Source organism: Procambarus clarkii, chromosome 17, assembly GCF_040958095.1.
Source record: "Procambarus clarkii isolate CNS0578487 chromosome 17, FALCON_Pclarkii_2.0, whole genome shotgun sequence".
In the NCBI taxonomy this organism is placed as follows: Eukaryota; Metazoa; Arthropoda; class Malacostraca; order Decapoda; family Cambaridae; genus Procambarus; species Procambarus clarkii.
Window position 1 is genome coordinate 16,529,379 of NC_091166.1, and position 17,449 is coordinate 16,546,827.

At 38.3% G+C, this 17,449-nt stretch overlaps 1 protein-coding gene across 1 annotated transcript in view; it reads left to right on the plus strand.

The window, feature by feature from the left end:
• Positions 1-17,449, plus strand: part of LOC138365506 (protein Star-like) — a 499,513-nt gene that overhangs the window by 337,021 nt on the left and 145,043 nt on the right. Inside the window, exon 2 of the mRNA XM_069325793.1 lies at positions 5,340-5,476. Coding sequence (XP_069181894.1) covers positions 5,340-5,476 — 137 coding nt within the window. The remainder of the gene's footprint in view (positions 1-5,339; positions 5,477-17,449) is intronic.

The following is a 17,449-nucleotide window of genomic DNA, read 5'->3' on the forward strand; positions in this document are numbered from 1 at the left end:
TGTGTAAACTAAAGTCTTTGAATATGTAATAAGTTTTACAAAACACGCTCAAGTGTCGCATCAGACAAGAAATAAAAATGAATTTTGGAGAATTGATTTTTCAATTATCATCAACAGTGAAAAGAAACATAAGAAAGACCGAGAAAATTCGTGTTAGAATTATTAATCTTACTTTTTCGTTCATATTTAATAATATATATATATATATATATATATATATATATATATATATATATATATATATATATATATATATATATATAAATAAAAAAGGAAGGGGGTGGTAGGAGAAAAGCACACATAAACTGTATTGGAGGGGATCTAAACATTCCCTCTAATGCGTTATGCGTGGTTTCCTCCGAGGCTAAGGGTCTCCCTTCTTCCAGCTAGAGGTGGTACTCCCTTCCATTTATAAAAAAATAATATATATATATATATATATATATATATATATATATATATATATATATATATATATATGTCGTACCTAGTAGCCAGAACGCACTTCTCAGCCTACTGTGCAAGGCCCGATTTGCCTAATAAGCCAAGTTTTCCTGAATTAATATATTTTCTCTAATTTTTTTTCTTATGAAATGATAAAGCTACCCATTTCATTATGTATCAGGTCATTTTTTTTTATTGGAGTTAAAATTAACGTAGATATATGACCGAACCTAACCAACCCTACCTAACCTAACCTAACATATCTTTATAGGTTAGGTTAGGTTAGGTAGCTGAAAACGTTAGGTTAGGTTAGGTTAGGTAGTCGAAAAACAATTAATTCATGAAAACTTGGCTTATTAGGCAAATCGGGCCTTGCATAGTAGGCTGAGAAGTGCGTTCTGGCTGCTGGGTACGACATATATATATATATATATATATATATATATATATATATATATATATATATATATATATATATATATATATGTCGTACCTAGTAGCCAGAATGCACTTCTCAGCCTACTATGCAAGGCTCGATTTGCCTAATAAGCCAAATTTTCATGAATTAATTGTTTTTCGACTACCTAACCTACCTAACCTAACCAAACCTAACTTTTTCGGCTACCTAACCTAACCTAACCTATCTTTATAGGTTAGGTTAGGTTAGGTAGGGTTGGTTAGGTTCGGTCATATATCTACGTTAATTTTAACTCCAATAAAAAAAAAATTACCTCATACATAATGAAATGGGTAGCTTTATCATTTCATAAGAAAAAAATTAGAGAAAATATATATTTTCAGGGAAACTTGGCTTATTAGGCAAATCGGGCCTTGCATAGTAGGCCGAGAAGTGCGTTCTGGCTACTAGGTACGACATATATATATATATATATATATATATATATATATATATATATATATATATATATATATATATATATATATATATATATATATGTCGTACCTAGTAGCCAGAACGCACTTCTCAGCCTACTATTTATGGCCCGATTTGCCTAATAAGCCAAGTTTTCCTGAATTAATATATTTTCTCTAATTTTTTTCTTATGAAATGATAAAGCTACCCATTTCATTATGTATGAGGTCAATATGTTTTTATTGAAGTTAAAATTAACTTAGATATATGACCGAACCTAACCAACCCTACCTAACCTAACCTAACCTATCTTTATAGGTTAGGTTAGGTTAGGTAGCCGAAAAAGTTAGGTTAGGTTAGGTTAGGTAGGTTAGGTAGTCGAAAAACAATTATTTCATGAAAACTTGGCTTATTAGGCAAATCGGGCCTTGCATAGTAGGCTGAGAAGTGCGTTCTGGCTACTAGGTACGACATATATATATATATATATATATATATATATATATATGTATGTTTCATTGAATATAACCGCATATTCTGTATTTATTATTTTCTGGTTTAGGGCTTCTATCCCTCTAACTATTTTCTTAGCATCAGGGCTTAATTGAAATAGGAGTTTTCCAAAACTCATTTTCGTACTTTTAAGGTGAAGAAAAGAAGTGATTTACTATAGAGTGTATTACACTTATTTATATAATTTGCACAACGTTTCGAACCTCCATGGTTCATTCTCAAGTGAACAGATCTTACAGATCTGTGCCGGTGGGGAAGGGGGTTCAAATAGTTTCGGCTATCACTTCCGTATATCCGGTCGTGATGGTCAAGTGGATTAAAGCGTCCTGTAGTTACCAGTTGCGTTGCTCCTGGGAGTATGGGTTCGAGTCACTTCTGGGGTGTGAGTTTTCAGTCGCATATAGTCCTGGGGACAATTCAGGCTTGTTCACATATATATATATATGTTGTACCTAGTAGCCAGAACGTCGTACTCGGCCTACTATGCAAGGTCCGGTTTGCCTAATAAGCCAAGTTTTCTTGAATTTATATATTTTTCAATATTTTTTCTTATGAAATGTTAAATCTGTCCATTTCATTATGTATGAGTTAATATTTTTTAAATTTGAGTTAAAAATAACGTAGATATATGACCGATCCTAACCAACCCTACCTAACCCAACCTAACCTAAACTAACACAATTATGTCAATAATTTATGTTCTTAATATAATATAATAATAATTCAAATAAACTAATTGGAAACAATTTATTGAAAATGAAGAAAATCACTCGGCCTATTAGGCAAATCGGGCCTTGCATAGTAGGCCGAGAAATGCGTTCTGGCTACTAGGTACGACATATATATATATATATATATATATATATATATATATATATATATATATATATTATATATATATATATATATATATATATATATATATATATATATATTTATATATTCATGTACAGCAGCCAACGAATTGGTAGGGCAGATCCTACCAGAGCGTATGAGAGAGACAGCGGGAACTCATGATCAAACGTTCATCGAAGCAGCCAGACAATGGGACACCATTGCATACCCTCAACCCCGACCACAAGTCCCAAAAGACCACAAGCAGGCCCACTGGGATAGCCCCATAATGGAAAAGACTGTCACAACAATGATTGACAACGCTGATGCTGAAAACAAAGCCCGCCTCCTAGCGGTAACAGCACCCCACGCCGGGGATATTTTTATTTGCTGTGCCGAATGCAGCCCTGGGAACTCGCCTCAGTCATGACGCTCTCCGCATTGGAGTTGCCCTTCGCCTTGCCGCCCCCATCCTCACCGAACATAGGTGCGTCTGCGGAACTATGTTTATGCATTATCTAGACGCATAAACCTAACAATCCCATGAGACCTATCATCAGTTCTGTGGGATCCATTTCTTACAAACTCTCCAAATGGCTTACCAAAATCTTGTCCCCATTGTTAGGAACTATCTCCTCTTCTCATTTGACAAATTCTCTTGATTTAGTTAACAAATTGAATAGTGTTCTTGTCACTCCTGATGTAAAGTTAATCAGTTTTGACGTTTGTTCCTTGTTCATAAAGGTACCGGTCGATGATATTCTCGATTATCTTGCTCGTGAACTAATGAGCCATATCTTACCACTTTCTGCTGATATTATTGTCAGTCTTGTTAGGATGTGCATTAAAGAATGTAAATTTACCTTTAATAATGAGTATTATTTACAGACTTTTGGAATGGCAATGGGGAATCCTCTATCACCATTGCTCTCAAACCTGTACATGGAATTCTTCGAAAAGAAATTTGTTTCAAAAATAACTCCTGGAATCATTCCTTGGTTTAGATATGTTGATGATATCAAACTTAATGACCAAGTCACCTCCATAAAATTCACTTTGGAGACTGAAATTGATAAATGTTTGCCATTCTTAGATTTGCTTATTCATAGGGAAAATTCTTCATTAAAGTTTAGTGTTTACAGAAAACCTACGAATAATTTATCTTATGTTCATTATTTTTCAGGGCATAGATACAATGTAAAACAGTCAATTTTTTCTTCAATGTATCTAAGAGCTCTTCGAGTTGTGAGTCCAGAATTCTTAGACGAAGAATTTAAGAATATTGATTCGATTGGTCTTAAGCTTTGTTACCCACTGAATTTTTTTGGAAGTTTGTCGTAACAAAGCACGTCGTACATATTATAATAATGTATGCAGTGAAAGGATTCGCCCAAAGAATGTGTTATGTTTACCATATTTCTCTGGGTTTGAGAATATTGTTAAGGCCTTGAAACTTTTTAATATAGATGTAATGTTTAGCTACGAAAACACTGTTGGTAAGCTATTAGTTAGGAACAGCCCTCATAGTGATAATTGCGTCATTTATAAAATGCCTTGTAAGGAATGTAATAAGTTCTATGTCGGGCAAACATCTAAAGATTTAAAATGTAGAATATCGCAACATAAATACTCTGTAAGACATGGCCAATTGTCTAATGCTTTGTTTGTTCATTTGTCAGAAAAAGCTCACCAAATTGATTGGGAGAGTGCTTCTTCAATAACAAATTGTAAAAGCACCTATAACAGAAACATAATTGAATCTGCTTTGATACAAATCACCAAAGAAAGTAATTTGAATATTAGCAGTGGTCTATATAACTTAGATCCATTTCTAATAGATCAGCTAAAGGGCGATTTAAGTAGGATCATTGGAAAACATTTATCTCACTAATTCATTGTATATATTTACCTCTTTATGTTATAATTACCTATGTATTGTGCTTGTATGTCTGCTGTATCAGATGGGCCATTGGGCTACATCGGATGGGCCAATTGGGTGCATCTGATGGGCCAATGGGCCGTCTGCGTTGTCCAAGTATTGTACCTCACCTTACTTCACCACTCTCTCCTGCCTATTTATACCCATCACAAGATCTGTAAAATCACTCCTTCTGAAGATGTATTTAATATACGAAAGTACTTAAGGAAATTCCTGTTTCATTTTCCTCCGTGGTCTGACATTGTCACATTCTTAATCACGTGTTTATTTTCGTGATATACACACATATATATACATATAATCCTAGCTAATCCTACTTAAAGAAGGGGATAGGCGTCTACCCCAACCATCAATTGGGTGGATATCGCAACTCACCTTACAAAGTTGGGTGAGGTGAGCCGCAAGCATCTGGCCCCAACTTAGATCAAACAGATTCTCTCATAGATATGGATGAGATCAGGTTGGGAGTGGGTCTTCAACATATTAGTTTTGGTTAGATCTATTTTGTATTTTGTTTAAAATGTAATTTTGTTGCCTTACCACATGGTGAACTTTAGTCTCATTATATTAAAATAATATAATAAAGTTGAATGTCCCATCGCTATGCTTTTCGTGGTATACCAAACAGAAACACGTTATTTTGTAATGTATGATAATATATATAATTCAAAAATACTCTTCTATGTGGCAACATTATATTACAGGATAATTATAACTACTGATATTTGTCCACAGGATGATGATACCGCTCCGCAGATGTCACGCCCCGCTCCAGATCCTCCTCTTCTCTTTTGTTCTGTTTTTTGTTGCCCTTGTTTACTACATCACTATTGATCAGCAACAGTTAACAACTCTAATGGTCTACGTCCCAGGTAAGTTGTCGTACCTGACACTTTGCTTCTGTGATAATGCTCAGCAAACAATTTATATCTACAAAATAGAATATTTTGCTTGTCCAAGATTGAAAGTAAGACGCTAGCATTAGCCTAATCCGATTTTGTAGGGTGAATGGCTTGGAGTACGGAACTGTCATAGACTGGTTAAGGACGATCCTTTATTTATACTTATTTATTTATTTATATTTTTAGATTTATATCGTTCTATTAAGAGGGGACTTGAACCCAATAGTGACCACCCCCCCCCCCTCCACAATAAAATCGGTAGAAGTTTTCTGTCCGAATCTCTAGATTTCTTGACTCAAAAACGATGAACGTGAATTCAGTATTACATGTTCTGAGAGAGGTTACCTTGCGATGATTTCGGGGCTCAAAGTCCCGGCGGCCCGGTCCCCGAACACGCCTGGAGAGGAGCAGAGACAGACATAAAGAAGGGGAGAGGGAAGGAGACTTGAGGAGAGATAGTATAGAAAAGGAAAGGGAGAGTGTAGAGAAACAGAGACGGCACCACTCCCGTGCCAGGTAAGTCCACTACGGGCTCACCATAGCCCGTGCTACTTGCCCCGCTCCTGTGCCAGGTAAGTTACGGGCTCACCATAGCCCGTGCTACTTGGAACCTGTTCCGAGTAGCTGAATCTATAACAACAACATGTAGAGAAAGGTGGAGAAGGTAGAAACTGGAGGAGATGGGAAAGAGGAGAAAATTGGTGGAAGAGAGAGGATATTGGGGAAAATGTTGGAGAGAAGTGATTGGAGAAAAGGGAGATTTTGGGAAAGAACACAGAAGGAAGGACAGTTAGGACAGAAGGAAGAAGACAGTTAGGGAAGATGTGGAAGAAAGGTTGTTGACAGAGAGGTGTAGACGAGATGGGAAAAAGAGGATAACGGAGAAGAGTTGAGGCTGAGGTAGAGTGAAAGAAAGAGAGAAAGGGGAAAGGACAAAAAATAGGGTAAGGGAAGAAAAAGTTTGGGGGGGGGGACGGAGAGAGGGGGTAATTTGGGAGGAAGGGGAAATTCAGGGGAGGGGGAGATGGGGTTTTGGAGGAGAAGAGAGGAAGGAGATAAATAAAGAGAGAAGGGGAGATAGAGGGGCAGGGTGAGAGGGGGGGGGAAGGGGAGGGGGATTGTGGAGAGGGTGGGAAAAGTGAGAAACTGAGAGAGAGGGAGAGGAGAGAGAAGGGGGATGTTAGGTTAGAAGAATGGAGAGGGGGGCCGAGATGAGAAGAATGAAGGAGGGATAAGGATAGATAGAACATAAGAATGAAGGTAACTGCAGAAGGCTATTAGCCCATACGAGGCAGCTCCTACTTATATCCACCCAGTCTCACTCATGTATAAGTTTAACCTACGATTGAAACAATCAAGGGATCCTTCTTCTATTATGTTACGCGGAAAATGGTTCCACACATCATCAACTCTTCTACCGAACCACTATTTACCCAGGTCTTTCCAAAAAACAAATTTATCTAGTTTATTCCCCATTGTTTCGTGCTCCGTCTTGTATTGATACCCCCCCAACACCCCTTCAATATTCCCTTTGTAATGTCCACTCATCCACCTGCACACGTCTCTCATGTCTCCCCCAACTTCTCGCCTTTTCAGAAAATGTAATTCAAGCCCTGTCAATCCCTCCTCATATGACAGGTTTCCAATTTGCAGGATCAACTTCGTCATCCTATGCTGGACGCGTTCTAGTGAACCTATATCCATTCTATAGTATGGAGACTAAACTAAGCTGAATAATGTAAATGGACCTAACAAGAGCAAGGTATTGCTGAAGAACAGCACCAGGTGTCTTGTTACTAACGCTTCGATAAGTAAATCCCAGTGTCCTATTTGCCCTATTATGAACATGTATGCATTCATTTTTGGTTTTAAATTCTTATTAATCATAACTCCCAGATCCCTTTTGCAATCTTATTAACATCTAGCTCGTTTCCTGTAACTCTATCATCATTACCTAGCCTTAAACCCATACATTTGTCAGCATTAAAAGATAGTAGAGAGAGGGGAGCAGGGAAGAGAGATGGGATGGGGAAGAACTGAACTATTTGGGGAAAGTGCCAAGCCATCGATCACGACTATATAGCACGTGGAAGGGTTCAGGATAAGGATTTGGGATGGGACGGGGGAGGGAAGGAATGGGGAAGAGAGGCCCGGGTGCAGCCGAGTACCTTGTGAGAAAAGTCTAACTCTCAATATTAATAATAATCAAATAAATTGAATACTAAGATAACTCCGAAGGACCACCTCCTTTTATATAAAAAGAAGGAAAAATATATTAATGTGAAATAACCCAAAGAACCAGTGTCCTATGGACCTAGATTAAATCAATCAAATATTAAGGGCTTTAAATGCACTGTAGTTACAATTAATTAAGGAGTAGACTTAACACATAAATCTGAAGGGTTACATTCTAAAAGATAAATATATCCCTAGTATTATTTCAGCGCTGGTTCTACACTGAAGTAAATAGTTAGAAAATTAATGAATGTAAATTTATCTAATTACACATGGAAATATTATATACATGCATAATAAATGAATAGCACATGTATAAGTAATAAATCATGGAAATAAATCTATTAATAATGTGGCTAAATTACATGCGAAAAATTAGTATGAGGGTTTAGCTGTAAAGAAGACTTCACAACACTTATTTCACAGCTCTAATACTCGTAGATGTAAACTCGTTGTCAAGGTTATTGTTGAGAACACAGGGCAATGGGAACCGCATGGAGGGGAAGATTATCTCAGCTTGTCCTCACGATCCATGCTGGAATCACAATAAAATTGTAGAAAATGCCTAGGCTAATAAATTATTCCACTATTCATTAGAAAAAGTGGGGACATATATATGAGGGAAACTAACGTGGGTTTTGTGGTCTTCCTGTTATGTGACGACGAGCAACCTACATGTTAATTTATGTGTGCACACTGAAATAATTAACGTAGGAACTTTTATACTTATTACGCTCGCCGGGACCGTGTCTGCTAATTGTAGGAGTAACGTTCGCTGAAGCAGAGGGTCGGATTACGGTATAAATATAAACTCCTAGACACGAGAATTAACAGCAGTATTGCCTGCTTGACTACGTTGTTCTCTCTGTAATAGCGTCCACGTTGCAAGCCTGTCTGTGCGTGAGCCAAAAGTGACGCTCTCCTCCTTCCCTTTCACTCGGATACGCATGCGCAGAACATTCCAAAGTGATCTTGAGCTTAAAGTATTTTATTTACTGGTAATTAATTAGGGAAGAAAGGAATCGTGACAGGTACTGATGTCATGGATAAATATATTAAATCATAATACCTCTTCTCACAAGGCAATAGGTTTTATTAACATTACACAAAATAAAACGAGAAGGGTCAACGTGTATTTATTTTACATCGCAGTAATATTCACTCTTATAATTAATCTAAATGACCGAGTTCAGTACTCAAAGGTACGCGAAATAAATAAACTCTTTCATAAAGAATAATACTTAGAAAGAAAAGACAATTAACTGGACTCTACAAAATTCCAACAAAATGTGGAAGATTTCATGTTTCAGTTTGACGCTTCCTCCCTGCGTCATGAGGGCTAGGAAGGATCTGGCAAATATTGCCTTACTATAGAAAACATTAATTATGTTAATTCTACGCATTAGTGATATTAGTAAATGCTAATATTAGTAGCTAAAGGAGAATAAACTGATAGTTATTTCCAACATAACTCAAAGGGGGGTGTGGGAAATTTTGGGTCGCAGTTCACTGTTGAGTACTGACGTACCTATCCCTACCCGGAAATCATAGTAAAAGATTAGTAAGTTAGTACGTTAGTACGCACGTAACGTATGCTCCGATTCTGCTATAGCAGATAACACTACAAGTCTTCATGGGAACATAAATTAGTGTAATAACATTAAAGTGTTACATCATCTAAAAACAAGAACTTTCTAAATCTGCATTGAATCTATGACTTGTGTCTTTATGACTTGTAAGGGTTAAATTACTCAGTCACAGAAGGATTCTGTAAACTCCGAAATATTCAAGAATAGATGGTATTAATGTATAGGCTGTGTTCCACAAGAGTACACATGAAAATAAATTATAAATTTTAATCTTATGATGTCATTCAAGATCAAGACAACTTTGAATCTACAGTGGGATCACTGTCTAGGGTCATAGTAACTTGTAACTATTGAGTTACTGGACATCAACCCAACTGTATCATCATGATCGACTCAAAATCGAATGATAAATTAACTGCAATTATTCAGAATTAAAGTATTGCTGAAGTTTCAATTAACACTGTTGAGTAGCGAATCTAGATGGTCGTGCGCTCTGTTGACCAGTATCATTGTTTTCTGAAACTGGTGGTAAAGCTGACTCTGTTGAACTTTCATGTTCAGCTAATTCTAGAGGTTTTTTATTGTTGCCGCCGGAGGCGGCTAGTTTATTGTGCACCCCCATACTCATCCTGAGAGCGGTAGCGCAAAAAGCATTACAGAGATGCTTTTTTGCATTTATTATACAAAATTATATATTATTTTTGTATCTAGAATTAAATTCAAAATTTAATTCTAGGGGGTACCAACTTCTTCTGTGTTTTCAAGGTAGTAGTGCCTCGACACAAAACCTTTACTATTCGTAGGATACCTTGACGATTTGGGTGAACAGCGACAATCTTCCCTATAAGCCAATCTGTCCTGGGTCCATCACTGTCGACTAGCATTAGGTCTCCTGGTTTCAGTTGAACTAATGGCTGAAAAGTGCAAATCCACGCGTTTACGACAACAGTATCCGCCAAAACTGAAACATAGAAATGGAGGACAGGCGACAAATCTCGAACAAATTTACCCTTAATCTTACAGACTCTCTTCCAGATGTGAAGGAGAGTGGTATCAACAGAATCGGTGGAGATGTAGGATCTTCAATTTTCACCTTTAGTTATATGGATGGCCATTATCCACCACACTTGCTTTCCGAAACTGGATAAAAGATTCAAATGTATTCTTGCTATGTTGCCCTATCTAGGTCGCATACTTACAGTGAACAGCTCAAGGACAGTCTCTATTACAACAAGGGACACACTTCCATGGGCCACAGAAGGCATTTCAAGGGTCAGGGGCAAAGATCGGCGTCTATTAGGCAGTCATGAAAATGAAGGAAGGCTCACGGGAGACAGACAGGAGACCAGGAACGGAAGAGTCACTGGAAGAGTGAAAGATATCAGTCTATCTCGTCAAGCCTCCACCTCTTCTCAAAGAGGGAAAGAGCGAAGAGGACGAAAGGAAAAGAATGAAACGAGGTTTTGGAAATGATCAGTTATGGGATTAATGAAAGACTCTCTATGCCAGGTCTATATATATGAATCAAGAGCATATAGATAGAGCTATGTAAGAAAAACTGCGAGAGCGACAGACAACTAGAGTTAGCTGGACCATATTTCACGAGACAAAGGAGAAGAGAGGACGAAAGATCCTAGAAGACTGCTCTGGTATTTGTAAGGAAATCGCACTTGATGGCGTGTTGATTGTAAAAATCCCCTAAAAGGAGTATAATCTTCAGTAGTGGTCTAACAGGTGGAAAGAGAAATCATAACACTTGCATAGAGATCAATGGAACAGATGGTATTCATTCATAAAGATACGAGAGGCGGTTGAATGATCATGTGACTAAAAAAGGGGAAGAAAAAGAACATCGTTCTGGATCAAAAGAACAAGGACGTTTTTTACCAGAAGAAGCTGGGGAACATGAGTGAGATGCTTACGTTTGTAAGTGAGTGCCACAACTGTGGTCGTGTTGTAAGGGTACTGTGAAATTTGATGACGTTGTCTCAACTGGAGAGAGAGAGAGAACAAGAGTTGGGTGGAAGGTCAATATTGGAGGGGAGGACTGAAAAAAGGAAGATGGAACCGAGCGTCAGAGGGTCCAATAGATGATAAAGAAGAGTGCAAGACACGAAAACAACTGTCAGGAAAAGGCTGGGAAGGAGAGGTGTAGACGCTGCCCGGTGACATTAGAGATTGCAGTATTGTCTATCAACAACATCCTTTTTTCCCACCCGCAGACTCAGATTGTAGGCGGGGGGGGGGGGGAGGAGTGATTGTGTGTCAGGGTGGTTCAAGGCTTGCAAACGGTTTTGGACCCCCCGAGGATTGGGAGAGATGTGGAAACAAGGTTACTGATTGGAGACTTCTGAAAGTGCCTCATGAGATTCATCTTACATCACAAACTTGCCATCCTACAGCTTCACATACGTCACAGATAAATCAGTAGACTAGCCGGGACAAGAAACTGGAGCTGCAGTTAAAGCAGGAAACTCTGTAAATAGTTGGAGACTCTCAAATGGATGTTCGACTTTACAAACAGAGATGCTAGCTATTCAAAAGGCTTTGAAGCGTGCTCTTGCTGAACACCGACAATATGTTATCATTCATTCAGATTCGAGAACCGTCATTGAAACCTTGCAACAAGAACACATATGTGATAACATACATCTGATCACAAATGTCATATCATTAATGCAAACACTCAAACGACAAGGCAGACGGGTACTTATCTACTGCGTGCCAAGTCACGTAGGAATAATAGGAAATGACATTGCAGACGAAGCTGCAAAACTTGCAACTAAGAGAAGAAATGTAGACATTTACTTACCACAGAGTCTACCACAGATTAAGAACGTAATTAGAAACAGAGCAATGCAAAAGATGTACAGTGACCACAACACAGCAGTTGCAACATCAGGATCTGCGGGTTGGTACAAGAATTGAACCAACTACGAACCACTTAGTTTGATGAAAGGGAGCAGTAGAGCAACAGAAGTACACTTACATCGCATCAGGCTTGGATACCCATTTGCATGGGAAATAGGGTTACAGGTTCCGGAAGATGAGAGGAAATGTCAGCACTGTGGAGAAATGCCCGACAGACCACTGGAACATTATCTAACACAGTGCACAGTTACAAACCCATTAAGATTTCAACTTAGATTCAACAGAGCAGAAGAAGTTGTTAAACACATATGGCAAAATCTTACTGAAGCGACCATACGATTCATAAATTCTCATACTCCGGCCAAGAAAAAACAGAAACAAGCAACACTAAGTGGGCCAGCCAGAGGCTTTAGGCCCGTGCAGGAATATCCCTGCAAAAAAAAATTCTCACATCAGTATTGTACTTAGCACAAAAGTATTAACGATAAGAGTTATCAATATCTGCATTAATGAGGGGACCTGACAGCTGAGTGGACAGCGCTTCGCATTCGCAGTTCTGAGGTTCAGGGTTCGATCCCCGGTGGAGGCAGAAAAAAATGGCAGAGTTCCTTTCACCCTGATGCCCCTGTTACCTAGTAGTAAATAGGTACTTAGGAGTTAGACAGCTGCTACGGGCTGCTTCCTGGGTGTTTGTAACAAAAAGAAGGCCTAGTCGAGGACCGGGCCGTGGGGACGCTAAGCCCCGAAATCATCTCAAGATAAGATGATAAGAGTTAAAAACAGTACTATCAATGACAGATAAATTACTTGTTCACTGTTCAGGTCCGTAAGTAGTTTGATAGACTGTACACACACTAACTAGCTCTTAAACAGTTATTGTAAATAAAAAATGTTTTATTAAATAAATATAACAATATTAAGTTATATCATTTAAGCAAGATATTAAAACTGATTAATAGATTATTTAGGTTAATATTATCACTTGATTGAACTTATTAAACATTAGATTAATATTTATTTATTACTACCTGTATCCGGCCATGCATTGCTGTGGCTCAGTAAAGCACATACACCTTCTGCCTTCCAGCCCTCCCCACCATTCACCCCTCCCCCGTCCCCTCGTCCTCCCAACTATTCCTTACTCCCCCATCCCCTCGTCCTCCTAAACACCGTCCCCTCGTCTTCCCCACCATCTCCCTCTCTCCACATCCCCTCGTTCTCCCTACCATTGCCCACTTCCCTGTCCCCTTGTCCTCCCCACCATTCTCCATTCCCCTGTCCCATCGTACCCACCATCCCCAACTCCCCCGTCCCCTTGTTCTCCCTATCATTACCCCCTCCTCCTCCCCACCATCCCCCCCACTCCCGTCCCCCTCGTCCTCCCCCACCATTCCCCACTCCTCGTCTGATATATTCCCAAATGATCTGATGTTCCCATCACTGAAATATAAGAAAAACAGTTAAAAAACAAATTGAAAATAATGAAAAAATACAAAAATAGATTATACTCATGAAATAAACGGTATGGTAAACAACACACCTAATTCCAATGCAATGTCACACAAAATAATTAAATCAAAATTAAAAAACTCGAAATCCATGAAAATTCAATTTATCAATGCAATCTGAAACGTTGAAATGGAATCGTAACATATTTACTATAACATGTGTGTTGCTCTTACGTGCAACAGATGGCACTATTTTTCAAACAAGCATGCTTATACCTGTCACTGGTGTGGCATCTATACCTATACTCACGAAATGAATATAAGGATGGTAAACAACACAGCTCAATTCCAACGCAATGTCACACAAAATAATTAAATCAAAATGAAAATAAATCAAAATCTATGAAAATTACATTTGTCAATGCAATCAGAAACATTGAAATGAAATCGTAACATATTTAGTATAGCATGCATTGCTATTACATGCAAAAGATGGCACCGTTTTAAAAAAACATGCATGATTTTACCTGTCACAGGGGTGGCATCTATATAGCAGAGATATAAAAACACGCGCGTATTTGACTGGAACGTTGTGTCAAAATTTCAAAGCAATCGGTAAAGAACTTTTGGAGATTACAGCATTTGTTGCTCTTACGTCCAACAAATGGCGCTGATTTTTTTTTAAAGCATGTTTTTTCCTGTCACAGATGAGACATGTATATAGTAGGTATATAAAAACACGTGCCTATTCGAATGCAATGTTGTTTCAGAATTTCAACAAAGGTAAAGAGATTTCACAATTTCACTGGTGATTTCAAGATTTCACTCACATGAAAAACACTTTTTTTTTTATAAAAAAAAACATATTTTTTCCCGTCTCATTCGTGACATCTATATAGTATGTAATATAAAAACCAGCTCGGATGCAAATGGAACATTGTGTGAAAATTTCAAAGCAGTCGATGAAGAACTTTCGGAGATTAGTGATTTTGAACAAATGAACGTTTATATTTTTATTTATATAGACTAGCTGTACCTGGCCAAGCGTTGCTGGGGCTCAGCAATGCTTTCGTGTTGCTGAGCCCCAGCAACCTTCCCATGTCTCCCAGTCCCCCCCACCTATCCCCCCCTTCCCCGTCCCCTCATCATCCCAACCATTCCTCAATCCCCCGTCCCCTCGTCCTCCCAACCATTTTACCCCTCCCCCGTCCCCTCATCTTCCCCACTAACCCCTCATTCCCCTGTCCCCTTGTCCTCTCAACCATTCTCCATTCCCCTGTCCCCTCGTCCATATTATCCCCAACTCCCCTGTCCCCTCATCCTCACCATCCCCAACTCCCCTGTCCCCCTCGTCCTCCCGCACCATTAACCCCTCCCCCGTCCCCTCGTCCTCCCCACCATCCCCCCACTCCCGTCCCCTCGTCCTTTCCTCCATTCCCCAGTCCCTTGTCTGATGATCAAATGATCTGATGTTCCCATCAGAAAATTGGAAACATCAAATGTTCTGGGTCTAGATTCACGAAGAGGTTCACAAACACTCACGAACCAGTACATCTTTTCTCAAACTTTGGCGGCTTTGTTTACATTTATTAATAAACAGTTAATGAGCTCCAAAGCACCAGGAGGCTGTTAATAACAATAACAACAGTTGATTGGCAAGTTTTCATGCTTGTAAACTATTTAATGAATGTAAACCAAAGCCATCAAAGATTGAGGAAAGATGTACACGTTTGTAAGTACTTGCGTAACTGCTTCGTGAATCTGGCCCCAGATGTTCCCATCACTGAAATATAAGAAAAATAGCTAAAAAACGAAATGAAAAAATGAAAATATAAAAACATAAACCATAATCATGAAATGAACGGTATGGTAAACAACACAGCTCAATTCCAGTGCAATGTCACACAAAATAATTAAATCAAAATGAAATAAATCGAAATCTATGAAAATTCCATTTATCAATGAAAACGGAAACATTGAAATGGAATCGTAACTATATTTAGTATAGCATGTCTTGGTCTTACGTACAACATATGGTGCAGTTTTTCTAAAACGCATGTTTTTACCTGTCACAGGGGCATCTATATAGCAGGTATATATAAAAAAAGAAGCGCCTATTCGAATGCAACATTGTGTCAAAATTTCAAAGCAATCGGTAAAGAGGTTTCGTAGATTTCCCTCACATGAATAAAACATGAAAAACACCATTTAAAAAAAAAATTACCGTGACAGGTCTGACATCTATATAGCATGTATATAAAAACCCGCTTGGATGCGAATTGAACGTTGTGTGAAGATTTGAAAGCAATCGGCGAAATTTTTTCGGAGATTATCGATTGTGAACAAACGAACATTTACATTTTTATTTATATAAATTTATTACTGCTGTTAATGGATTAAGATAATTAATTATTGTCGATGCTTACTTTTTATTTTGGGGCTTTCCCTGCATCTTAACGGCTAACAGTAATTAGGTATGATTTAGGCTATATCACAATGCAAATTGGCCAATTTATCATTACATAAGCTCTTAATACTTAACCAAACTGAGAACCAGAGCAATGAGTCTACTCTAGACTTAATGATCACTCTTAACGTGACAGCACTCAGTATTTTTATGATTTAGATGCCAGATTTGCTTGAGGGATAGAAAGCACGCAGTAGCAAAGGATAATTTAAGATTGAGACGTGTGTGGTAGCGTGGTAGAGTCTCTGAACATGTGAGCTCACCCTCCACTACATATACGGAGAAGTTCTCTAATTTAAATAACAGTTTTTATCGGTAAATAATACAGCACCTCTATGAGTATTTTAAGGTACTATCACTGTGATTAGATTTTTTTTGGTGCGGGATTTGGTCCCTTTAGAGATCCTGAAAAACCGTCACATTGTTCACAGCTTGGAGACAAACAAAACGTAACACTGCTCACAGATTGAAGACAAACAAAACTAACACTGTTCACATCTTGGAAGACAATTGTGGGATTAACATGTGTACGTCTTGACGATTATTTTGAGATAATGTAAGTTTATAGGATTAATAAAGTGTAATTTAATAAAGTTTATAGGATGATTAAGTGTAATTTTGATGTGATTAAGTTTTTAGTTAAGATTGTGAAATAACGCCAAAAGAAATCACATTCTGCTGACCAATCAGTTTGTTGGTGCTTGGTTATGGCCTACGTGGCCTACTGTATGTAGGCATACAAAGCCTACATGACCATAGTAGTGTAGACAGTATAAATATGATGCAGGATGAATAAGGTTTAAACATCATTTCATTTATTATAAATATTTGCATGGTGGAATTTTCCACATCTTGTGTGGGGAAAGAACTGGCACAGAGTCCATATTTTAGGGCTGACATTAACCATCTATGTTCAATTACTCCCCATCGAATTGATAATATGTAAAGCGCAATCTTTGTTTGCACCTCTATGTGGCTGTCTCTTGTGGACGAATGCGCCTGTTTGGTGTCTCAGCGTCATTTGTAGTTAGGGATGCTGGGGTCTCCCAGAATCTACCTGACCTACTGAGTCCATGTGAATTAGTTTGTCCAATATCTTCGGGAAAGTAGTTCATTTAGACAGGATTTTGACCATTCTCAAAATCCCCCTGGCTGTCTGGATGGACCCCAGACGACATTTTCCAATGGTCATTTGGCTCACAGACCATCACAGTCTAACAAGTAAATGTCACCAGGTTGAAGATTAACTTTATTAGGCGTAAGCGTGGCCCCATAATGATACTCTCACAGAGAAGTTAAAAACTTTTTTGTTCATAAATCATTCCATGTTTGG